The sequence below is a fragment of the Gossypium raimondii genome, chromosome 5 (assembly GCF_025698545.1).
Source record: "Gossypium raimondii isolate GPD5lz chromosome 5, ASM2569854v1, whole genome shotgun sequence".
NCBI classification, from domain to species: Eukaryota; Viridiplantae; Streptophyta; class Magnoliopsida; order Malvales; family Malvaceae; genus Gossypium; species Gossypium raimondii.
Window position 1 is genome coordinate 42351632 of NC_068569.1, and position 27642 is coordinate 42379273.

General features: G+C 32.8%; 1 protein-coding gene across 1 annotated transcript; it reads right to left on the minus strand.

Moving 5' to 3' along the window:
• Nucleotides 1-891: 891 nt before the first annotated feature.
• LOC105766133 (phospholipid-transporting ATPase 3) lies at nt 892-15969 on the minus strand. Its single transcript, XM_012585464.2, has 27 exons — nt 15617-15969; nt 14079-14144; nt 13193-13254; nt 12431-12512; nt 12114-12224; nt 11440-11517; nt 11204-11300; nt 10120-10226; nt 9269-9334; nt 8905-9026; nt 8711-8795; nt 8542-8619; nt 8337-8453; nt 8089-8238; nt 7878-7982; nt 6139-6281; nt 5400-5501; nt 5252-5315; nt 4946-5158; nt 3874-4039; nt 3681-3760; nt 3351-3590; nt 2605-2826; nt 2277-2444; nt 1827-2189; nt 1635-1741; nt 892-1382 (listed from the first exon to the last, which is right to left on the minus strand). Exons 1-27 carry the CDS (start codon nt 15734-15736, stop codon nt 1085-1087), a joined length of 3612 nt encoding a protein of 1203 aa, XP_012440918.1. The 5' UTR covers nt 15737-15969; the 3' UTR covers nt 892-1084.
• Between the last annotated feature and the right edge of the window lie 11673 nt (nt 15970-27642).

Consider the following 27642-nt stretch of genomic DNA (forward strand, 5'->3'; position numbering starts at 1 on the left):
AACACAATCTCGTCCAATATTTTAAGTAATTATACAAATGTATATATGATTGTAAAACTTGCATAGTATATTATTATTATATTTATTTTATTGAATAGAGGGTAGAACAAAACTAAACCAATAATGACTAACGTATAATACCAACAACCATACGTTGGTTCTCTACTAGGACTAAATCAAATATAACAAAGCAAGGCTTTTCAAACACTTTCCAGTCAACCGGTATCCTCATAACTAAGGCCGCCATAATTTCCTTAGCCCTCAAGCTTGGCGGACCTTGATCCAGATCCCGACCATTGAGAATATTAAGAGCTTACAAGCAGTTCAATTTTAAGATAACTTTCTTTAAACTCATCTTCTGTAATTTGAATGCCCTCCAATACTCCAACCTTTCGAATATATCCCCAAAGCCATCGACCCTCGCTGTCCCTTGTCACCTCTCCAACCGGACGATTCACTATGTAGAGTCGCATCAGAATTTATTTTAATCCAGCCCGTGTCAGGCAGTTGCCACCTTTCCTCCACAACCGCATAACCTTCAACCTCCGTCCCCTGCTGTTGTAAACAAGCAGCATAGTATATTATTTTTTAAATTTGTTAGATAGTAGACTTTAAAATTTGTGATTAATTTTATTAAAACCCAGATGAAACGAACAGTCTTTATTTATTTTCCCAAAAAAAATAAATGTCATTTATTTCATAATGGCATCGGATGCCATTAATCTTCCCCACATGGAATCATTTTTCTATCTCTTTTGATTTATACCTTTTTCTATCAAAGTTACAATTTGACAATGATTTAAAAATCCTCTTAGTCAGTTCAGGCTTCACCCATTCTTTGATCTTAAAAACATATTTGCATTTTTTTTAGAAAAATGAGAGATATTATCCTAAAATTGGAAAATTAAAGTTTTTTTTTTTTGTCTATTAATGTAGCTGTACATCCATATCCCATACTGTCAACCCTGATAGTTGATTTAGCTTTCAATCAATTAAAAAAGAACCTACATCAAATGGACTAATTATTTTACAGATTTTCTAAGGTTAGACTATCAAAAAAAGGGGCAATCAATGGTTTTCGTTTTTATTTTGGTTTTGACTTCGACTTCATGCTAGCTCTCCGAGCAACATCCCATGCCTTGGGTGGAACATATTTACCAAACTGTGTAGCAAAAAATGACTCATAACCTGGTGAATCAAATGCAAATCCACTGTGTTTCGATACTTCCTTCGGCAATTGAGATATTGCGTTGCTTCTTGCCTCGTCCGGTGTAAGGTGTTCTTTTGTTTCTTCTGAATCTGGTGTATTGATGCTGTCGGCATCATCCTTGTGACTTTCTTGAACTATCTGATAATCATAGGGGAAGAACCATCTTTGCACACTGAAAAACAAAGTAAAGGAAAATGTTTAACAAAGAAAAAGCCCTGAATGGAGCATGTGCAAGCATTTCCATCATGCATCAAATATAATATATTAAGTATCCATCTCCGACATATATTAAGACATTGGTGTGCAGATATGACCCCCTCCAAATACATAAAAAACTTTTTAAAAGTTGAACAAATCCGTACTCAACCAACTCCAAACATAGAAATACATTATAGCAGAGTGCTTAAAGTTGTCACATTCTTACCCAAGGTAAAGGAAATCTCCGAGAAGTGCAGCAACTGGAACAAGAAGAAGGGTGACGTAGAAATAGGATGTGCTCATCAACACATATATGACCCAAAACATGTTATCCTGCAGTAGCCAACTGAGTCAAGAAGTTGCATTTCACAAGTCGAAATGGATAAAGAGAGATAATGAAACATGATTTGTGACTTACGTTGCGATCAAATCGAGTCATAATACCAGAATATACGAAAATAAACACGAACCACACTATAATGCTTCCTCCAACACTAATGTAGTGCCATCTTGTGATAGAATTACACATCATGAGAAGACGTAAATTAACGGTTACTACTACACATGTGAAGGCCATCGTGCTGACATCCCAAAGACCAAACATTTTACCATCTGAATCCCTGCTCGTTGAACTTGAAAGAGATACGAAGTAAAAGAAGACTAGAGATTGATACACTGCAAAACAGGCCCATATTGCGACAATTCTCCTGTTGAAAAACATATTTCTTACTCCCTCCTTATATAATTCAGGGTACTTCTTGGAAAGGGATGAACTAATATCCTGGATAACAAGCAAGGTATTTGCATAAATCAAGCATAAACAGGCAGACAAGATTCCATCAGAAATAAATTGGAATGGATGGAGTACCTGGTCGAAGAGCCCAACAATAACCACCGGTAGTGCAGTGAATATGACATTATACAATGACTGGAACCAATCATCATAGAATCTTTGACCAGAAAATCCGGTACCGAAGGTGAACCAAAACTGAGTCAAAGTGAACGCAAGGTTCTTGTAAAAGAAATACATCACGACCTGCAAAAGGAAGTACCATAAATATCATCGACCAGAAATTTTAAAAATGTCTTGGACATCAAAAAGTCAAACCTTGCATAAGCTAAAGATCATAAGAACACCTGTGCATAATACCAACCAAAATGTTAAAACGTCCTTTAAAGGAAGAGGAAAGTCGAACCTTGCATAATCTAATATAAGACCAACGTCCATGCACGAGGAGCAAATCTTCAAGAAACCGAAACTGAGCAATTGCAAAATCACTAGCCATGACTGCTTGCATCCCCTCAAGCCCACTAATTCCAATACCAATATGAGCAGCTTGAATCATGCTAACATCATTTGCACCATCACCTATACTGAGTGTAATTTTACGTGCACCTTTCTTCACCAGACTTGTTACCTGCAAGCGCCAAAAGTAACTTCAGATATTACCTCTACAACAGAAAATATCTAACCACATGTACTCTCTCCCCTTCCAAAGGTTTGAAATACAAGATAGGGGAAATTCTTATGAATGTTGGTTTAAAGAAATGGAAAAAGCTGAAATTCTGACAATAAATTCTTATGAACTTCAGCACTCAAGAAATGCTCGTTAAAGTAATCAATCAACATAGGGAAATATTGGTTTAGCAAAGGGTTGCTTAACACACCAACCAATATTAAAACATGGATTATTTTAAATTTTTCTGAAGAATTCTGTAATGCACCAATTCTACGAAGCTGTCAATAATGCAAGACTTGAATTAAAATAATACACCATAACAATTGCAGTAATTTTATCCAAGTACATTAGATAATTATGAAGGCATTTAAATTTTCATCAATTTACTGCATAACCTTTTTCATTTTTGTACGCAAACCTTTTATGTACACTACTGAAAGAAAAATTAATATGTTTCAGTACAGTTGCCATCAATAACCAACCTGTGCTTTCTGTAAAGGGGAGACTCGGCAGCAAACAACTGAAGAGCAATTCAAGCTTAAAGTGAGTAGCATTATCCTTAAACTTGGTTCTAAAGCATACATCAGACACTTTCCATCTATAACAAGTGCTAATTTTGGTCCAGAGGGTGAGCAAAAATATTGTGGTGCCTCATCAAGGAACTGCTTCAGTTGCTTTTTAACTTCCTCCTTCATAAAGCGTGCAATTTCAGTTTGGTCCCCCTGATAATAGGCATTCGATTATGAATAATCATGGCTGCAATTAATAGTTTGTATCATAGTACATTAACAAGACTCGTACAAAATGCTTACCCTTTCTTCAACTTCTCTAATAGCATCTGTTTCAGAGCTGATAATGAATTGTTTCATCTCATTATTTAGTAAGTTGCACGCTGCAGAGTTATTAAAATCATAAAGCAAATGAAGAGATCATGAACAATATAAGGAATGAACACACGGTTCCAAGGAAGGTTTCACGGAAAACTAATCTCCATTAAATACTTACCGTAAGCTATATTTATTGCAGTTTCTATCTTATCCCCTGTTAGCACCCAAATCTTAATTCCAGCTCTAGAAAGAGTCTGAATGCAATTTGGCACTCCTTCTTGAAGCTTGTCTTCTATTGCAGTTGCACCAATTAAAATGAGTTCCTTCTCTATGAGTTCAGCCACCTGCATAAGTTTTAAAAATATGATAAATTAAATAATCATTAAAAGTACCTCCACAAATAAAGGCCTTTCAACAACAATAAAGCTGCATTGGCTTCCAATATTTCTGTTGTGAAAAACAATTATATATTATAAATTCTTTTAGATTTTGTGTGTTTGTCCAAGTCAGAAGTTGACCATATTAATGTGCTACTTCAACCTCTAAGTATGAAATGCCAACTGATTGAGAAGATAACAGATTTTAATTTGAGGGTTTTCATGGATGAAAAATAAAAGAGTAGGGGGCTAGTTAGGTACAATAAAAGCAGAAGGGTTTATTTACAAGGGCTTTTCTAATATATCTGCCTCTATGGTCCCTCTCAATTTCGATATTGAGCAAATTGGTCCCTCTCAAAGAAATTAAAGCAATAATCCCTATCAATTTCAAAAGTGAGCAACTAAGGACAAATAATCATTAATATAATAACAAATTTAGCTCTCAAAATTTACATAATGTGTCAATTTGGTCTTGATTTAATAAATTTAGCCCACAACATTTATGTATTTTGTTAACTTGGTCCTAATTTAACAAATTTAGCCCATAACATTTACCCATTTTGTCAACATTTACACAATATATAAACATCGTGGGCTAAAATTGTTATTATACCAATCAAAATTATGTACAATTGATAGAAAACATCAACACCAAGATTAATTGTCCTTAGTTGCTCACTTTTGAAATTGACAGAGATTAAATTGCTCCAATCTTTTTAAAAGGGACCAATTTGCTCAACATTGAAATTTGAGAGGGACCGAACATGTGTTTTTACCTTCATTTTTAATTAAGACTAAATAAGAAATCAACATTCATGAAAAGATCAAATTTCTCTAAACAAAACATGCCAACCATCACAGAACAAAACATACCTCATCCAACCTTTTTTCACGATCTCGTAGAGATGACTTGGCTGTGATGAATTTCTCATTCCAGCTTTCATACAAGTCAGGAGCTAGATCTCTATAGGCCAAGCAAAGGGTACGTAATCCAGCAGAGCCAAATTGTTCCAAGTGAACCCTGGTCACTTTGTTTAAGTCATCATTTCCAGTCCCCAATCTCTCATAAATGACAGTATCAGCTCCCTGTGAAAAGCATCGTTCTAGCTCAGTGTCATTTTCTTGCCAGAAAAACAGTATATAATCTCATCCTGTTCAGAAGTTCTGAAGACTCATTACCTTACAGTAAAGAACTAGTCGGCCATCTGGATAACGACATACAACAGACTGTCGCTTCCTCGTACTATTTAATGCAAAAATGCATAAACATTAGTGCTGACCAGAATGCACCTATAAATTAAAAATAGAGAGAAGGATACATCCTGACCTATTGAACTCAAGAACATTTAAAATCTCATAAGACACATCTTGGGTTTTACCCATCTTCTCCACATGAGATTCACGAACATATATCATCGTAGGTGTACGCCTGCAAAGAAAGAACATCAAATTAAGCTTTTAAAGCCATGCAGCAAGAGTAACATCCTCAACTAATTTGCACCAACACAGATACAAATAATCATTACGAAAAAATAAACTTGTAATCATTTCCTCTACCAACGATCAATTAGAAAGTGATGAATGTGATGAACCTAAGAGAAAAAGGAACTAGAGGGTTGGAATATCCCATGTAATTTAAATCAATTACAATTAGTACCAATAAATTGTGAAGTTATGCTGCTTTCACAAACCCTTTTCCCCCTTTTACTAGAAACAGAAAACAACCTAGGGAAAATGTTAAACCCTTCCATTAGATCTTGAAATAAATTTATGTGGATTGCTCAATATATCTGGTTTGCTTGGTAAAGCTCCACTGACATCAAGATAGATATTATGTACTTCAAAAAACCTGCCTCCGTTAACATGAAGATAAGGGATAGATCCAACAATTTTCAGTTGTAAAAGAACATGCAGTCAAAAATCTAGAATAGATTCAAGCAGACAGAATAAAACAAACTCAGAATCAAATTGAATCTATAAATTGTTTATAGGAATTCCATTGTTATTAAAAGAAAAAGAGAGAGAAATAACCGCTGCTTCTCAATGAGACAAAGGGCATCACCAACCTGTAAAAGAAGAAGCCAAAATTTTTTGCAGCCAAAACCAAAGCAGCTTCATCTGGGGATGCTGCTTGATATCTGATTTTCTCAGGGGTCTCCTCACCTTCAGGAAGCACAGTGTGACATATGGCAAGGCATCTAAAATATTCCTGGAAAACAAACATAAGATAAACTAAGCCTTAAAATGCTGTAGTCACCATATGATTCCCAGGTAGGTATCCAGCAACAGAATATTATTAGGTTTGAAATCCATACAGGTAAATCCAAATGGAAAGAAAGAAGGTTGAATATCGATCATGTTTTTCTGCATTCCTTCTAAACTCAGTGCATTACAAATGAATAAAACAGGAACATAAAAGGAAACCTCCATTTTTGTACAAACACCTGCCGCTTTGATGATCATAACATACGGAGAAGGCACCCAGTATTACAAGTTAGGTTCAGTAACTCACTTATCAGTACATATTTTGCCTATTCCGTTAACACGCACATTTTGTAGAACATGTAGGCACACGCGCACACAAAATTCAGCACTTAGTTTCTTTTTCTTTTTCTTTTTTTATTCAGCATTTAATAGATAAACTAAAAACAAGACAGGTAGGTCATGCAATGTCAGAACTTGGAATCATTGGTTTATAATTACTAAGTGCAACAGTTATGCTAATCCAATAATGGTACAACAACTCAGATGCTATGTCGTCCAATACATCAATAAAAAAATAATTAATTCCCACCTAGAATCAGACAAACACCATGAACCAAAAATCATCAGGAACCACTAAAAGAAACCACAGCCTTGAATGACAGTAGGAAAAGGGTTAAGATCCACTCTATTACTTTTTCATCGATTAATATCCAATATAATGATTATCGTCATTCAAATGTGTAGGAACCATGTAGGATCCATCTATTAAATGTGAAAATCAACTTCTGAATGGTAATTAAACATGCATTGGATAATAATGGGTGAAAAAATAACGGAGTAGACCCACACCCGTAGGAAAAGAGATTATTACAACCACAAAAAGACAAGCAGAGAGTTGTCCAAAAGTGAAATCAGTCTATGATTCTTACATTTACTCTTTCCCCACATATTATGATAGTCTTGCATTAAAAACAATTCATCTGCAATTCCTGCTTATGCAGGCCATAAAGCAATACACAACATTTCACAATACAGTCATTCCCCAATATCCAAGCAAGAAAAAACCAATGCACATATAAACAGAAAGAAAAGATCCTTGACAAATATTAAAGCTCCCTTTACAAACATGTTAACTTAAGTTTTTATGTATCTCAGCTTCAAATATAGCTGAAAAGATAGAGGACAAGCTCTTATTGTTCACAAAATATCAGGCCTGAATAGGCCAAGCTCAAGCTCAAGCTCAAGGCTAAGGTTGAAGTTGCAATTGGAAACTTGCAATTCATTTGTATTTCTAAATGAGTTTTCTAAAATAAAATGAAGTGAAGCAGATCTCCTAAGCTTCATTGTTGACAGAATAAACACCTTAAAAATCCAAATGGATAAGACAAATATCAAATATTATTATCAAACACAAAATCCTTTTAAAATCACAAATAGATTTCTTATTCTTGCCCTTAAAACAAGACAAAAAGAAAAAAGAGCTGAGATGGAAACAAGCTTTTAACAGAGCATCCTTTAGTTAAGTAAAAGCCATTTATTAATAAACATTCCATATTAAATACCAAATTCTATTACAAAAGAGGCAAAGACCATAACCTACCTTACAAGCATCATGATTAGGTTCATGTCTCCAAGCTCCTTGCATAAGCCTCACATCATCAAAATTGAAACCCTTTTCCCGTAGTGAATTGGTTGATGTTTTCGCCTAAACATGTTATAAGAACAAGAATATCATTTCCATGAAAAATAGGTAAATTTACTCAAAGAGCTCAAATATTAGTTGCTTCATAATTAGATATGGAAGGGACTACCTCTTGAACCTTTATGCCTTTTCTTTCAGCAACACCCATCTCAATTTCAGTCATACCTGTCCCGTACATTTCACCTCCGATTGAACACTTGAAGAACTCCATTAAATTTCTTGTCAAAGTTCCAGTTTTATCAGAAAAAATGTATTCCACCTAATCATACCAGCAATTCAAAATGATTTAGACTCAATACACAAAATAAGAGAACTGGCTGCATCTCATTCAAGTTGGCCCAATTTGCACATGCTTACCTGCCCAAGTTCCTCATTCAAATTAGAAGTTCTAGCTGAAGCAGGTGTGTTGGATTCAGCATGGTACATATTTAAGTCCTTGTTGATAAATTGAGAGGACTGAATAAACTTGATTGTCTGAAATTTTCATGTGAAATCCAGTAAGGCAATCTTTGTGCATTGATAAAGCAAGAAATCACATAAACAGGAAAAAAGGAAGACCGACCTCAATAGAAACATATAGAGATATAGGGATAATTGTAGAGTATAAAGTGAGTAGGGTCAGCATGGTCAAAATAATAACCTGTAAAACCAGAAAAAAGAATTGAGTCGATTTTTTCTATGTAAGAGAGAGAGCTTGAGAGAGAAACCTAAAACCAACAAGAATATAGTACCAGAAATCTTTTACTAGGATTGAATTGATCTTCCACAGATTGACTGAGGCCTAAGTAGTAGTACTTTCGGTCAATGAATATACCGCTGCAACATTTAAACCAGAGAACATCATTATCAACAAAATATGGGAGAACGAATAAAATCCCACAACACTTAAAATTGTAATAGTATTGCAGACAGCTATTTCCCACACCTGCCTATTGCTCCAAGTAGACACATAGAGAAAAGAGTAGAAAAGAGAGCGAGTATAAGTTTGTCAAGTTTCCTCTCTAATGTACTTCTTTTTGAAGGAACATTCATGGAATTCATCATAACCTGCAAACTCATCCCAAATTACCACAAAAAGACATTTAACTTAAACTAGTAGATCAAACAGATAAAGGGAAGATAAAACACAGTTGCTAAGTATCAAAGGTCGAGATTTGATATTTAATGGAAAAGGTTTTTCACATTTAAATGTTTATAATTAAACATTTCCCAGAAACCAACAAACTCCAGCGTGTTAAGTGTCTCAGCATACTCAATATAATAGATACTATAAAACTTCTGCAACAAACCTTTGTTTCATGACCAGTAAAAATAACAGTCCCAACAATGTAATCAGTGTTTTTCAGACTGCAACCCTGAAATCAATGGAGAAAGAACATCAAATACAGTTTTTCAACAACAAATTATTAGAAAGGAAAATTAAGAGACTTAGAAATTTAAAACAATGTAACAACAAACTATTGGCTGGAATTGTAATAAATTTTAAGTGCAAAAAACACAGCCAAATTAAATGAGGAAAAGAACTAAGATTAAGTTCCCGACAAATTCTAGAGGGCCAAAAAAAACATATTAACTTCAGAGTCATTACATGCGATAAGAAAGTCTCGGGGAAAAACAGGACAAATAAGCTGGAAACAGGTTAAGTAAACAGCTAGCAATCAATGTTGTCAAGGGCACAAGATGGACTCTTGGCACCAAGCCCTTATATTGCCTCAGGTGCAAGCACCAAAAAAAAAAAAAAATCACTCAGCTGAGTGAAGTAAAGTGCAATATCTACATGGATGTGATTTTCTACGAGTGTTTGTATAATTAACAGTTTATCTACAATACATGCACCATTTTTTTGTTAGTCAAAACGCACTATTTCCTTATGGAGAGTGACACTATAACTCTCTTACTAGTGAAGGTACATCTAGTGAAAAAAGCGAAAAATAAAAGAAACAGAGAGAACTTCAATGAAGCAGGCTTTTTTTATGCCTGTCCCCTTAAATATAGGACATGCAGGTGCACCAGGCATGCGACACACCCAAAAGGGTCTGAGGTGTTTTTGTTGTCTAGCACCAAGGGCAAGGTATAGGCACACCTAGGTGCATGCCTTGATGACATTACTGCTGATGGAAGGAAGATACTCAGAAAATACCCTCAGTAAAATCTGATTTGGAGAAAGAGGCATTGTTTGATTGTCCACTACAAGATTGCCAGTAAAAGTGTACAAAGAGTTGTTTGGTTGCTCACACTGAACTTCACCTGCAATTAACAAAGATTGCTTCCATTTAGAAGTTTAGAAGGAACAAGAAAATATACAAATTTGTTTTGAAAGCATCACTTCTGAGTATTAGACAAAAAGAAAAAAGAAAATACACTAATTCCTTCCCAGAGACTTAATGATGCAGTGCAGCCAAGGAATCCTTCATTGTACTCAATATCAAGTAATCGATGATATTGGATATTATATCATTGAGCTTTTTATATTAGAACTTTTAAATTTTTTAATAATAAAACTGTCTAATGGTTTTATTGCAGCAAGGTTAACGACAAAAAAAAAGACATGAAAAGTTAATAAGGAATATAGAAAAAGTATGCACTTTTAAGTGTTTAAAATGGAGAAAATGAAGAAGTTAAAACTAAATGAAGAACATTAAAAGCATAAAATAAAATCAAGCCTTAGCAAAACTATGGCCTTAGACATGGCAAAGAGGCAAAAGCAAAATTCCACAAACCCCAGCAGGAACAAATAACGGGGTTTCCTGCACTAACTTAAACTCCAATTTGTTGGCCATGCCTCACCATATCCTCATTGCCGCTGAAAAGTTGAAATTTTCTCTTTTCACAATTTTTCCTCTGTTCTAAATTAATATTCTCTTTAAAAATAAGAGACACATAAGGAAGAGATGAAGACTAAAGTGAGAAATATGAAGGAAAGTGACATATTATAATAGCAGAATACAGAAGATAATTTAAAAATGAACAATAAACAATGTCAACAATCTTATGCCTCATAGGAGAAATTAATTTTATTAATTCATAATCACAAGACTTTAACTACTTATTTTTGGCCAACAGACTTTGACTACTATCTTAGTGCTGCTATTAATACACACTCAGCAGAATAGCATTGAAGACCTGTAAACTAACAGACAAAATCATGGAAAACTTTGAACAAAATTAATTTATGATTTATCAGTCATTCAAGTTGGAAATATGACATAACTAAAAGGTTTAACCTTTAAATTCACATGCTTTTTCAGGAGTCACGTAATCCCAAGTCCTCTCAAGTGCCTTTCTGATTTTCAGATTTGTTTCACCATCCAAATTTGCAGTCTGTGGCCAAATTTTTTTAAAAAAATTTTCAAGAACAAATCACTCAATGAGGCATAACATTAGAAGGGCAATGGCTTTTCATAAATAGAATAAAAAGTACAAAATAACAGCTCCAAATAGATCCAAAAAAGGTAATTACCTCAATGTAGCAAATTCCATCAACATTTGTACTAGCAAGTAAAAGAAGATCGGCAGGAAAGAACCCATCTTGCTTAACCTGCAAAAAGGGAAAGTTTTTACAATATCTTCATAAATTTGTTCAGTAGGTGATACCATGTAAATCAACTCAGTAAGCTTTAATCATGATAATAAGATTATATTGTAGAATATGTATATATAAAAGGAAAAGAAAATTTTCGGCAAGCGACAAATATCTTAATATTTTCAGTCTCCAAATGGATAGAAAAATCATCAGGGAAAAATAAGAAACAAGTAAAAAGGCAATGACAGGTCATTGATTGACCTTGACCAAGTGTACAACTGTACATGAAGGCAGTATTAGCAGTACTTTTTGAGAACTTAGGTGGGGGAAACACAGTCCTGAACCGGAAATGCATATAATATGCCCCTAAGACTGAATTTATGTCTACGAATTAGCAATTAGAAAGGATCTCTCAGTAGGTCACCTTAACTTCCAATCAATCAAAACTGAGAGAGAAGCACACAAAGGGAAAAGAATATATTTTTGAAGATCTTTCCTAGATATATAGTGGAAGAGGGGAGGGGGAAGAAGGGTGAAGTTGCACAACAAATTAAGACAACCATTTGACTGTGCGGAGGAAACAAATCAACAACAGGAATTTAGAAGCTTACCCTGATAATATCTCCAACCTGCAGCTTTTTCCATTGAAGAGATTCCCACCCTCGTGCTTGCAACACGTCGACAAGAGTGTTATTTATAGTCATATCATTCTGAAAACGTTGCTGTTGTATATATAAGGGAAAGAACGAAATTCAGCATTCAACCCAAAGTTACAAAAAGTCAATGCTCAAGCTAAACCTTCCAGAAACTTAATCCCTGGCCCAAAAACCTCCCAAACCAAAAATAAAGATAAGATGAGAAAGTCAATAAGGGCACAAGCCAAAGGAAGAAAAGGTATGCTACAATAAGCATGCAATGTAATACTCACCCAGTCCTCAAATGCCTCTTTAATGAGAGAAAATAAAAGCACAAGACTCAGTGGAACCATATTTGTTATAGGATGAACAGGACTGCATCAAGAAAAAGTTGTTATTACATAAGAGTTCACATTTACACGAATCAGTTGGTTAAAATCTTCAGTATTACAAATCATTACCACCAAAATATTTACAACAGAAGAAGGGGGAGGAAGAGAGGTTTCACATGCAGCAAAATAGGAGAAGATGAGGTAAATGCAATCAGTGAGCACATGGAAGAAGGTAGAAGATGATAATTGTGCCTAAAAGGTGGACTTTCAAGTTTCAACATGCACCATGACTACTAAAACAGCTGTATGAATACTTTTTTTTCTTTAAATGATAATAGAATAGAGTTTTAACAATATGGAACAGAAGATGAGCAGGAAACTGAAAGAAAATACTATAGATAGTCATGTCAGTTTCTGCACCGAAAACACTTTCAGTTTCAACATCTATTTTTATTTTAAAAAATAAATAAAATGAAGCACATCAGACCAATAAAATATTAGTGATATTTAACTCAAAGCGGAATAATTTTAGATCAGAGACAACAAATAACTCTCATTCTGTTTGTGCAAAAATTTTATTGTGCCCAAGCCACATTCCCTACATCAAGTGAGCACCACCCCGTGGACATTGAACAAATTTACTACCATTGTTCCAGGAAACCTTCTCTTTGTAATTAACAAAGCTAACAAAACTCAGTTCACCTATTCAGTAGAAAACGTTACCTATACGGAGTTGCTGATAGGATTGACACCATAAGAAAGTACAAGTTAGCTACCCGTCTGAACTGTCAGAGTAAAACAGAACTTTGTTAGGATCAGAAGTAGCCGAAAACATTAATCAAGCAAGATTTCTAACTCACATTCCAGACCCAAAAGATAATGGTCCATACAGTGAGACAGACGGTATGACAATTATGGCCAGAGATATGGAAGTTGAAGTAGCATACAGAATGGGAAAAGAAACTATTTCATTATGATTATGCAAAAAATAATTGATGGGTAGGAACATCCTCAAATTTGTCAACAGGAATTAACAGAAGAACTAACCCCTGAAGAAGAAATGGTAAACATGGAATACTTTATTGGAACAAAACTTGGTAAGTTTTCCTTTTAAAATAACTGATAACATTTTAACTGTTACTAGGTATTATTTCTCATTAAGATAGTACGGCCCACTAAACATGCATTAGCCAAATTAAGCTGTTTAGCACTTGAAAGAAAAAATATATCAGTATGCTATATAAACCAAAGATTAAAACATCTGAAGTGACAAGTAAAAAGATTATACATGCCTCTACAAATTTGATTGCTAGGTTTGAAGTGTTTCTAGGAAAGGTTGTAGGATATTTTCTTTTTAAAATATGAAAAAAGAGAATCTTGAAGGAAGATGAGATAAAAACTAGAATAACTTTTCATTTATTATTATTCTCGAAGAAAAAGAGTAAAATTCTCCCCACAAGAACCATATGATTGAGTCAAGAATAGAAATAATATCATATCTTCCATTGTGTTCCCAACCATATACCAGTAAAAAGTTATCATAAGAAATGCCTAAAGAATCACACAACCATATACCAGTTTCAGTTCTGTAGAACTCCAATAAGATTACCTGTTCATATAGCCCCTTTGGTAGAAAGGTAAAAACGTTGTACTTGGTAGTCGATATTGAATTCCCCTGGAACAATAGAAACCACACTAATGAGAACCAAATCATACTCAGCAGAATCAGATGCAAGCAACAAAAGTACGAATACAAACAAAACTTCTAGAACCCAAAAACATTCTTACAAAATAATGCAAATCTAATCATGGTCCAATTTTATACAGTATATATATGAATATATGGAATAAGCATTGAGAACTTAGGTATCTGCAACTGCTTTTAGAAATGACAGAAATACACCTCTATATCTACTCATGCATCATAATCGAACTTTCCAAATGAGTAACCAACTAGACTTCCTCCATATAAGCATGACATGAACAAGACCACATGCTTGAAACTAGTAGTGATCGCAAAAGATTATGGTCACACTAATATCTGGAATCTCATCAACTAACTATGGAAAACTACTTTTTGAAACTTCAGTAAAATGAATCTTGCAGTGAAATTCCTATTTCTGGGTAGCAATTATTTTTGGATAATCAATAAATAAAAATGACAAACCCTGAAGAGAAATAATGAATGAAAAATAAGAATTTATCTAGATGAAACACAATATTACAACATATTTCACCTCAAATGACATAAACCTATTGCAAATATAAAAAAGAATCATTTCTGCAGACAAAGATGTGTATATGACACATTTCACACGTCAAACAAAGAGTTTAGTGGAGGCTGGTAGAACTTTTTGAATCAATTATAGGTCACCGCAATATAAAACTTAAGCTTCAATAGATGACAATCCTCAGAAATGATTAGTGGTCTGAAGAAAATGCTTAAATACTATCTTCATAAGCATCATAAATGATACCAAACCCACTGACTGTATTTGCACTCTCATAGACTCCTAGCAGAAAACTCAAAATTAGAAAAGATAAAACATGAAATAGGCACTCCCCTTGAGGCTAGATAAGAAAAACGTCTAAAACCTTTAAGCACAGCATAATTGATCAGGCCCACGCCTAATACACTTAAATGCACATTGTTGTAAGGTGATCAACGCTAAAAAAAATCTTTCCTAATTAAAGTTCATTCTTTGCATTAATTGAAACTTTCCTAGTGAAAAATAAAAAAGGGGATGACATCAAACACTTCTCGGTTGAGAAATCATGCATAATGGCCAGCCGCCAAAAAAAAAGTTAAAAAAAAATAAACATGTTTTTGAGGATAAACTGGACCGCTTTTAGAATTTATTATCGTAATTATACATCTTACGCCTCAGGCAATTAAGAATTCTAGCGCCTAGAGTGCAGATTGCACCATTAACAATAAAGCCAGCAAAAGTGAAGAAAATTAGTTTAAAAAAAAATTAGAAACCTAAATCATGCACCTCCAGATGGTAGCATTAGTTTCGTAAAAAAAAAAATGGACTCAAGTTCACTGTATTTCCTATTTTCCAGGGAACCAAAACGTCATAAAAAAGAAAGAACGACGATTTTTCCCAACAAAACCAGAAATTAAAATATAAAATATATAAATACCTTGTATCTATGAGCGAAATTGGCCTCGCGGTGATTACAGTAGATGGTGCGGAGGGCGGGTGACTGTGGCTGAACCCGTCCGAGTGTGACTGTTCGACTCGGCGTTCCCCATCCACTCATCTTCCTCCTTTCCTTCTCTTTTCTTTCACTTTTTTTTCTTCTCACCGGTCCAAGAAGAGGAAAAAAATTTAAAAATCTAGAAATGCAGATTCAGAGAAATGAACATTCAATCGGGTTTAAATGGGACGTTTCGTTTCCATGGACGATGAAACGGATGGGACAGTGTTCTTTGGATTCAATTTATCTTCGCTTGGATGATGTTTCAGTTTTGTTTTTCTTGGTACAAGAAAATTTATTTACAAAAATTCCATTTTGGCTTCGGCAGTTTTAAATTTAAAGCAGGATCGATCGAACCGCGTTTATTTTGCCTAGCATTTCGCCGCGTGGCTCCATTGTCCATGCACTGCGGCACCAATCAAAAGTGAATTTTGGATGGTCTTGGATTTTGAAAGATATTTCCAAAAACGATTTTTATTCTTCCAAAGTATCAACGCAACAGCTTGTATTTTTTTCATCATCAGCTTCAGCTTTTTATTACTCGGTGTGACGAATTGATTTGTGTTTTCTTATTCTCATGTGTGTATTTATTAAAATAGGGTATTTTTGTTTTTTTACCAAATTTTCAGCTTTTTAAGTGAATATCTTTTATAAAGCTATCAATTACAAATATTATTATCATTATTTTATATTTTTTCAAATTTTAATTAAAATTCTATATAAATATTTTAAAATGTAAATTTTAAATCATTTTATCAAAATGTTGATAACTTTTATGCTAATTTTAATTTTATGAAGAAAATATTAAAATATACAGCTATATTGCATCTCTAAAATAAGAGGACTAATAGCATAAATATTTCAAGATCATCAAAATAACGTTCAAATCAAGATTTCAATTAAAAAAAGGAAAGTAATAAATACTCTCTTTTTCAAAGTAACTGCATTAGTTATCATTTTTTTAACAAGAAAAACAGCATCAATTACAAACTAATAGGAAGATTCCGGTTAAATAAACGAAAATATCTATCAATATGTAATTGATCATCAATTGTAGAATGAGCCACATTAAAAAAAACTCCTGCTAAAGGGAGAATCTTTCATCGGGTTAGCTAAAATATTAGTAGTAGAATTCACTTCTCTAGGTACCTGCCTAAAGATTACTCTCCTCTCACGACTGCACAGTTCTTGAATACGTAAAATCAAGTCCCTATTTAAATGTCCTCTGTAATCTCCATGGATACCCTTGAAAGCCAAAACACAATCTATTTCAATAGTAATGTTATCCCATTTAGCCTCCCATGCTACTTATTTAAATAATAATAAACTAAATATCAACGCAATCTTTATTTGATATTAACAAAATATATAGTAAAAAATACAAAATATATATAACATGACGGATATTAGACTTGTCTATGGGTTGGGTCACCTGGCTTGAAGGCTCGAAAAATGAGTTTCGACAAAAAAATAAAGTCCATTTTCCAATAAAATATAGGCCTGTTTTATTAATTTGCAAAAAAAAAAAAAGAAAATTGTTGTTGTTCTGCCATTGTTTTTTTATTGGTTTACTATCATTTCACTATTATATTGTTACTATTTTGTTATTATTGTTTGGATATTGTATAACTCTTGTTTTATTATTAATTTTACTACTATTTTAGAAGTATTTGTTTGCTAAGTTACACTTATTTTAGTGTTATTTAAGTACATTTTTTTAAAAAAATTTTTAGGGAAATATTTATTTGAATTTTTTTAGTGTATTTGATGTATTATATTTTTAAAATTTATTTTATATAAAAAAATTTAATATGAGAGGGCCAGGTTTGAGTTTTATCATTTTTATGTGAGCTAAATTTGGACAAAACTTTAGGCCTATTTTTTTAGCCGGACCTATAAAACGAACCTAAATTTTTGCTTAACCTTACCCCACCATGGACAACCGTAGTGGATATATAAGTTGTCGTAAATAAGTAAAGAAGAAAAGAAACACCAATTATGGGCCAAATCTTTGTTAAAGGTAGACTTAGCTATTGTCGGATTGTTATTAACTAAACTAGACCGTGTATGGCTGGTCTCTTGGAGACCCATGCGGGTCAACGGTCAAAATGTATGAAACATTCTCATTTTTCTCTTGGTATGAACGTCCCCTTTTAATATTTCTTTTATCTTTCAATGAAAAACTTAAAACTCTCAGTAAAACTCTTTACAATTCTTCTCATTGACACCTCCGGCAACGAATGCTACCGCTAATATCATTTTCATTTTTCCCTTTTGATTTCGTAGTATAGAATTCAAGAATAAACCCTCTAAATAGTCAAAATAAAGTGACCCAATATTTCAAATTTTCTTTGGTTGAATCTTCACCACGACAGTTCGATAGTTGCACAACTTCAACTATAACCTCTTATCATCTCATGTAACTCTTAACCATTCAAATATAGAGAAGACTCTTCTAAATCTCAAACATCAAAATTTAAACTGATATTTAACTTGTTAATTATTATTTTAAATCTCTAAACTTATCAAATTTATTTTAAATTTAGTTATTTTGTCTAGTTAAAAAGTTTGGGACAATTTCATTGTAAAAATAAAGTATATTAATAAAAAAATTTATTGGGATAATTTTCATGTAAATAAAATTTAAATACACTTGAGATATTCAAATGTGAATAGGGATAATTTTATACTTAAATTAAAATGATTTTGTTTAAAACTCTAGATCATCACAAGGAATTTCAAATAAAAAAACACACACACACAAAATTCCATGGAGATTTTCGTTTAAAAGAAATAAAATATTACAATTTATAATGTTTTTAATTAAAATACTAATGTTATTCATTTTATTTAGTTAATTTATCACAAAAGTTTAAATTGTTCAAAAATAAATTATTTTTAATTAAGAGAAAAGAATAAAAGATATAAATATTATTATTAAAATTATAGGAATTAAATGGATAATGAAAAATTATATAAATTATTTTAAAATTATAGAAAAAAGGGAAATGCGTCATTACTCATCATTTGTACTTTGTTATATTAACCATATTAGTTTTATATTTCGTGCAAAGCAGATTAATTGTATATATAAATTTAAATGTATTAAACAATTTAATATTATTTTTTATAAATTCTATAAGCCACAAACATGTTATTTCGTGTAAAATTTTAAAATACATAAATTAAATTATTGCATAAAAATGGAAATACATATAGTTCAAGATTTATGTTATTTATAATTATTTAAATATGATGTTGGAAGAAGAGGGAAAAGTTTGCAGGCTTCATGCAGTTGAAAGCGCCAAACAAGAAAAGGACTTGTTCGTTGTGAAGAAGAACTGAAGCAAACGACGACGTTTCGTGGAAATTTCGTTGAATGTCCTTTATGCCTTTTGCCATGTAGGAATGACGGTTACCTGTGAATTGAAAGGTCAATGTTACGCATAAAGGGTGTGTGCTGTGATTGGTTTATTTTGGAAGGGTATAATTCCAATTAAAATACCACATTCCTTATCCTTTCAAATAATTTATATTGACTAATAATAATTTACTTTTAACATTCATTTTAATTTTTTATTTAATTTTTCATTTTTCATTTTTTAACTTTTTATTTTTTATTAAATTACCCTAAAATGAATAAAAAAAGTAACATTTTTAACTTTCTTTGAAGTTGAATACACGTGGATGATACATTAGCATTTAATTAATTTTTAAAATTTAAAAATTATAAAAATATTTTAAAATTAAAAATCATTAAAATTATTATAAAATTATAAAATTATAAAAATATATTTATATTTTTAATATTAAAAAATTAATTAAAATGATGATTTGTCATCTACATGGTAGTAAAGTTAACAAATATTAACTTTTCATTAATTTTAGGTGATTTTACAATAAATACAAATTTAAAGATTAAAAGAACAAAAATTAAATCAAGGCTAAAATGATTTTTTTTAAAATTGGAGGAAAAAATTATTATGGCATAATAATACAACATATTTTTCACATATTTGATAAATCTCACACAAATTGATTTCCTTTTAAATATTAGGATGTTTTTTTTTATATAAACAATCCGTAGATTATTTCTTATGGATATTATAATGAGAATTTTTTTTATTGGGTTGATATGCTCTTTCCAAGTTGAGTGTTTCCTTCCTATGTGGTAATTTCATTAACTATGTGCCATTTAGGCTAAGAGAAGAAGAAAAAAAAAAGAGTAAAAGGAAAATGAAGAAAATTTTTATTTGGATATACTTTTTATTTATTTAAGAAATAGATTTTTTGTAGAGTAATTGGAGATCGATAAATCAACATTTTTGCTGAGTCAGTTTTTCGTGAATTTCAGTTGGTTTTTAGGCTGTCTCAATCAGATTTGGTGGTTGTTTGGTTAGTTGCTTGTCTTTTCTTCTGTTGTTTCTTCCGTTGGTGTTGTTTCCTAGCCTCCCTGACACTTTTAATGGCAAAAGAATTGACTGCTGAGTGCTGTCTTTTGCATCTTACAGCCTTGGTGTCCACAGAACTTGTAGTTGACACCTCCTGCTGGACGGTTTGTGAACTACTATTTTCCCCCGATGCGATTTATTGTTGTTCTTAAAAAAAAACTTTGGAATTTGTCTTCCCCTGTCTGCTTCTCCCCGCTTGACAATTCTTTGATCTTGATAAAGTTTAGTGCTCTTCGCGATGAAGTTCAGGTTTTAGACCGTGCCCCATGGACATTTGATAATCACCTTCTATTACTTATTCCATATAATGTTGTTATTCGACCTGTCGATTATGTCTTTCTCCATTGCTTGTTCTAGATTCGCATCTATGGCTTCCATTGTGTTTCTTCACAATAAAAGTGGTTGAACGTTTGGGAAATTATGTGGGTCGTTTCCTTCACTATGATGACACATTGTGCGCCTTTGGCTAGGGTAGTTTCTCCGCCTTTGCATGGATATTGATTTTTTTCCCTTCTTCCCCAGGTAGTCTCACTCCAAGTGGGTGATCAAATATTTAGGGGATAGTTGAAGTATGAACGTGTTGGAAAAAATCTAGTTTTAAAAACGTTTTATCACAACAAAAAATTAAAATTTTGAAAATCGAACCGACTTGTGATATTTATAGCAATAAACTTTTCCCAAAAAGTACATGTGCTTTGTGCGAGATGGATCCTAAACATTCTTAGATTTCAACAGAATGACATTCTCTATTATTCTCATACCACAAATAGCTTCAAATTTGGGCTCAAACAATCAAGAATTAAACACAAAACTAGAAACAATTTCTTACTTTCAGTAGGAAAGTAATTCTCTTTTAATAAAAATCAATAGAATTGTTATTCCCAAAAAATAGAATTTATACTTAGAAAATAAAATTTTCACTATTTTCGGGTAGAATAACAATATCTCAAACTTGTGTATTTTTAGCTCTACTAGTGCCAACTATTTATAGGGAGAGACAGAAGAATCCTGATTGAATAAGTAGAACACAAGTAATACTTATTTAATAGAAAAACTAGTCTCTTAATTTAACTAGGAGAAGAAGGCGACACACGCTAGTTAAATATAAAAGGGTTGTTGCCCCTCATAAGTTGCCCCTTATATGTATTATGAGGGGTTTTGGGTCTCTCCTGCACTAGATCCAATTATATGTGTTTATTGAACTTTTAACTTAATACTTTATAATTTAATCCAACCCAATACATGCTTTTCTATTTCTCAAAATAAATATTATTTATTAATTTAATTAATTAATTAATTTTATAATTAAATAAATTTCTCAACCCAATTCTAATTTTTTTAAAGTCATAACAACTTTACCTTAAAAGAATCTATGAGAAAATATATTTAATTTCCAAATTGGTCTCATTGTCTGTGGCCTCGATAAAGTATATATCCCATAAGAGTTATCATATGGTCTTTAATTGAAGTACCGAACTTTTACTGGGCATTCATCAAGCTAGTTATAATAGACTGCCGAGCCAAGGCAGCTTAGCCTCCAAACATGTCTTCTAGCTTATCTAGAATCACTTAGCCAGTCTTACAGCTCTCTAGTTGCTTATATAGGGTGTTGGTCACACTTGCCATCATATAGCAATGAGCTATCTTATTAGATTCCTCCTAGTGTTTTCTAACCTCAGCTTGAGTGGTCGGAGGGCACTTATTATCAAGAACTATTTTAAGTTTCTCACAGCTAAGGATAATTATCAGGTTCTTTTTCCATTCCTTATAGTTATTTCTATTCAGTTTGTTTCAGTGAGTATGTTCAATAAGGGAGTTGGTGCCATTTTCAAATTGAAATTAAAACATTCATATATTAATATTTTTGTATTAAACAAATGTTTGAAAATGTTTTGCAGTATTACGATATACATTAAGATGGTGCATGTGTCTTACATTAAACATTGAAAACATTTGTAAGCCGTTACAACTAGAATTCCTACACCCATTGAATCAAGCCACCGTGGGGTGATCATGATCAACTAGTAAGAACATGAATTTCCATCCAATTAGTACATGAACCTAATTCCTTAGGCATTCACACGTAATAATAATCGTGTAACATTTGACCATCATTCTAGCTTAAGTAAAGCTCCGTAGAGAGTTACTTAACTATAAGATCTTGAGTGTATAACCATCTACTCAACACCTATCGCATCATGCATCACAAATGAGTCATCGTGGGACAATCTCACCGAGTAACATGTTGTGACTAGTTGTCCTCTTTGAAGATAGAACTTCTTGAAATATCATATGATAGTACCTACCACGAAAGCCGGTCCAACTATTATAGGATCACAAGGGAATTCTACTTACTTTTAGGAAATCTCCTTAGTGAAATTCACATGAAAATCCTATTGTGAGGTAGTTAAATTGCCATGCCGTCACAAGAGACCATTGATAGAGGTCGTAGGTCTTGTTTAAGGACCTTCTCCCACTCAATATTTTAAAACATGCAAGGTTTTTAGTGTCCAGTTTCAATCATGAATGATCAATATATGCATGACAAGTATATGTGACATTTTCCCCTAATCTATATGGCATGCTTATCTCATATATGCATAACATACATTCACAACCATATAATTATCATCATGCTTATCTCATAAAATTAAAGCATAAATTAAATGAATTTGACTAGCCAAAGTTTCCATGATTCCATCTTAGAAAAAAAATTTGCAAAATTACATAATTCATCCCAAAGCATACTTTGGGTCTTCAATTTTGCCACCACAGACTTCTATTGTGGTATCGGTTCACGTTTCTACTATCGCCATATTTCTCCTGCCATTTTCGTATTGCCACCGCTGTCGACAACCGTTGGGCTGCTATCGGATCTTTATTGCTGGACTACTGCCGACGGACCACCATTGGCCTCCAATGTCGAACCACTATCGGCCACCTTCTGGTTCATCTGGGTCGGGTCTACATCATCTTGATCGGTTTGGATGCGTCTTGATCTTTCAGGTTTCGCTTGGAAAAATTAAGTTACAAAATTCCTATGTTCGTTTCAGGCTCATATTTAACTAAATAAATAATAAAATAAAAAACCTTGCGTGGAGATGATAGTGCACGATTTAAAATATATATGCTCGAGATAATAATAAATTACATTTAAATTTCTAGGAATCACAACTTTGACAAAATTACTTTATCACCCATAATAATAAAATAATAATATCATTCATTCACATACATTCCCTTAAACATGCATACAATTATGAGAATGCTAAATCTTAGCAAATATAATCATACATGAAGAAGAGAGAGACTTTTGATCTTGGTTTACACTATAAAAATAACACAACTGTAGCTTTAATATCGATTGTTGGAAAAAAAATCTCATTTGAAAATAGCTTTCTTGCACAACGGAAAGTAAAAATATTGAAAAACCAACCCAGTTTGTGATATTTATAGCAATAAACCCTAGACCGAAATCATACATGTGTTTTCGAATAGACGAATCCTTGTTATTCCTGCTTTCAACCAAAAAATCTTCTCCGCTATTCTCATACCACAAGTTGCCTCGAGTGTGGGCTCGACCAAATTGAATCAAACATAGAAACTAGAAATAGTTTTCTTTTCTTTTGGAATAAAACGAAAATTCTCTTCTAAAAAAGAAACCGATAGAATTGTTATTTCAGAAAATATATTTAATTCTTAGAGAATAAAAATCTCTTTATTTTCGGGCAAAATAACGATATCTTCAAGTTGTGTGAATAGCCCTATCGGTGCCATCTATTTATAGGGAGAGAAGGTAGAACCCTTGTTGAATTAGAGAAGTTTATTTCAACTAGAAAAATGAAATCCTAGTTCTACTAGGATGTAAGGGGCGACAACCCTAGTTAAATGTACTAGGGTTTGTCATCCCCCTTAGTTAAATAAGGGGATTTTGGGCCTATTCCATATCGGGTCCAATTACAAGTACTTTCGGGGCTTTTAAACCAATACTTTATAATTTGATCCAACCAAATATTTGTTTTTCTATTTCTAAAAAATAAACTTTAATATTTCTATTAAATAATTTTCTCATCCCAATTTTACTCTTGGTAAAATTATGACGATTTTACCCCTAATAAGATTTTCGAGAAAATATATCTGATATTTCACCATTCAACTTGTTCACTATGATCGAATGGTTTATTATCATTTTCGGGCTTTAAAATAGCTCAAAAATATAAACTCAATCTTCCAATCATTTTTAGAAGTCCTTTTCATTTCTAAATGAATTCATTTCTCATTATTATTTCCATTTCCATTTTCATTTTGAACAAAACCACATTCATTTCCAAATGATTTCATTTCTCCATTTTCATTTTTATTTTGGAGAAAACCTTAATCATTTCCAAATGTTTCATATTTCTCCATTTCTATTCATTTATGTTCATTTGATTCAGCATGTAATTCATTTATGGTTTCAACGAGCTAGTGGAGGGACCGACTGAACATATACAATCGAAGCTTAAATGATTTATAATTAAGTTCCATATTTTCACCTATTAATTATAAACTCATTTAGTTATGAAGTCATTCCACTATAGTATTATGATTGAGCTCTCCCCAAAGACATACCATTACGAAAGAAACTCAATTAGTGCTTGTCCAATAACCTTGTCATAAGTGTGTTACCCTCATAGGATATATTTAGTCTCTTTGGGATAATATCCGTTCTCCCAATATGATCCTATTTTATCTTATGGTAACTATAAACTCCTAAATATATATATTTCAACACTATTTTATTTATAAATTATGCTAATTTCGAGTAAAAATATAACACTTTATGTGGTTTTATACTTAATTTCATGATATTTTGTTATTTCTATAGGAATGTGTCAAGTTTATGAATTTTATGCTAAATGCATGTTATTTTGTTATTTTTTTGGATTAATTGGGCTAAGGGAAAAGATGACAGAATTTTGGTGTTATTTGGGTTTTAGACAGGTACAGGTTGAGAGGATGATAAATGCAATCACATGGACTTCAATTGATGATAATCCAGAATGAATTCCAAAAAAGGCCTAATACTGCCTAAATAAGAAGCCCAAAACCAATTTCATTTACCTAATTTTATCAGAAAATAAGTTGGCAATATTCACTGCTAAAATTAGCAGTTCCTAACCAACCTTTCAGACTCCCAAATATAGCAGATATGACCTAATATTGCACCAAAAAAATCAACATGAAAACTTCCTTAGAAAAGGCTTTCAACAGTCCATATACTGCTAAAAATTACAGTTAAAAAATCACTGCATTTGGACTACATATTGGTCGGCCACACAAGGAGAGAACATAGCTAGCTTCCTCCAAAAAATAGCAAGGAAGACTCATTCTTCCTTACACCAAGGGATGAAAACCACACAAGGAGGGAATCGTGATAACTTCCTTGCTAAATTTAGCAAGGAAAACTCACTTTTCCATCATACAAGGGACGGTAAAAGCATGGGCATGAAGGGGAGATTTACTTGCTATTTTGGCATGGGTTCAAATGGATATAAAAGGAGGCCTTCATCCATCATTGAAAATCATCCCACAACATATCATCTTTTACACTATCAACATCAAGATCAACATCTTCCATTCTAAGTGTTCTTGCCCTATTCATGGCTTGCTAAACACTTAGTTCCACAAAATAAGGCAATCACTTACCGGAATGAGAGCAGCTAGGAGGTTGACTTGAATATGTTTAGGTGATTTTAACTTAAAGATGAAGAGGAAGGCCACCATGGGAAGTCGCAAAGAGCAACCGCAGATAGCCCTCTACATTCAGCTGCTTGCTCTTCGCATTATGAAATGGTCGTGGATAACCCCTTGGCTGCTCTTTCTTACGCTTCTCTTTACTGTTAAATTATTATTTTCTATGTCGAGATATTCTCTTTATGACTACTAATGAATTCTTGTTAAAACAGAATATTTTATTTTATTCTATTTATGTTGTGTTATATTATGCATTGTGTTTATTTCCTGTTGTGATTATTTTCTGCAAGGCACTTTGTTTTATTTTGTGGGTATTTAAATTCTGATTACTTTCATAACTTACAATTGCGACTTTTTATCAACAAAAATTCTTTCTTTATTTTGTGTTTAACCAAATTGATTAAAATTAACTTTTCAAATAATTCACTTAATAGTCCTTGTGGAGATGATACTCTTTTACTAACTATTTATTACTTGTACAACTGTGTACACTTGCATGTAATCATGTGATAATAGTGATCAAGTCATCCATCACAAAAACGAATGACCCGTGGCCATGTTTACTTTTCATCAACCATGTAATGCCAATGAGAGGATATCATTTACCCATACCTCGGGCTATGAATTCCATTACTTTGAATAAAGTTACATACTGCAGAAGTTGTACACCCAATGAACCAACTTTCGATTCCTTATCTATTAAATCAGGATTTTACTTGTATCAAAGTGTATGAGTCATGAGTACATAGGCCATCATCCACTTAGGATTTGGGCATGCCACACTATGAATGTCACAAGTGAATAAATCCATAAACAAATTCAGGATCTATTCTTCTTGGGTCCAGTCCGATGGACTATTAGTCTAATCAATCACATATATGTCTCTATCTTCTAGGAGTCATTCGCTTCGATGCCCAAGAGAAAACATTTCCCCAATTGGACTTGATAGACGAGATATTAGTCTTTCAACTAGTTTGCTCATTTCTGATTAGACGAAGGACATGTTTATGTCATTCTACTAATATAAACTATCTTTTTGTATTATGATCCGACCATGTAATACCGCTTAATATTAGTTAAACATTAGAAAACCAGTGAGCAACATTTGATTCCATTTTACTTTGCATGCAAAAACCATGTGAGGACAACAACAAAGTATTAATGTAATTCATGAATAATTTTATTAACCAATTTGTTCGAAAAATTACTTGTACACTTAGAGGAAAATACTATACTTAGGGCACCGGATCATATAAATCTCTGAGTAACATCAAGAATATCATTATCATTTTTTAAGCACTCTCGGACAAAATGCTCTAGGGACCCGCAATGGAATCATGCTATCGACTTTTTCGAACATTCTCTTCTGTACTTCTTCCGACAATGCTCACAATTCGGGATGTCTACATCTTTTGTGGGACCCCTAGTAGTACACACTGATACTGATGGTTGCTTGACTTGATCTTTCCTTAACTTGACATTTGGTAGAGTTGATCTCTAAGGTCCTCGAGACCTCCAGCTCGCTTTGGCAAAGGTTGTGAATTAGTGATCTCGACTCTTTTTTCGAATGCTTGAGAAGGCTCAACTTTTTTATCTAGGCCCATGACCTGCTCAACCATTTTCACTTGTTTAGCTAGATCTGCGAACTCTTTAAGCTTATGCTGGACTAGCTGAACTAGAAGCTCATCTTTCAATCCCTAGAGGAACCACTTGCAACTTTCCTCCTCGGTTGACTCTAACTCGAGGGTATACTTGCTAAGTTGCAGGAGTTCTCGCTCATAA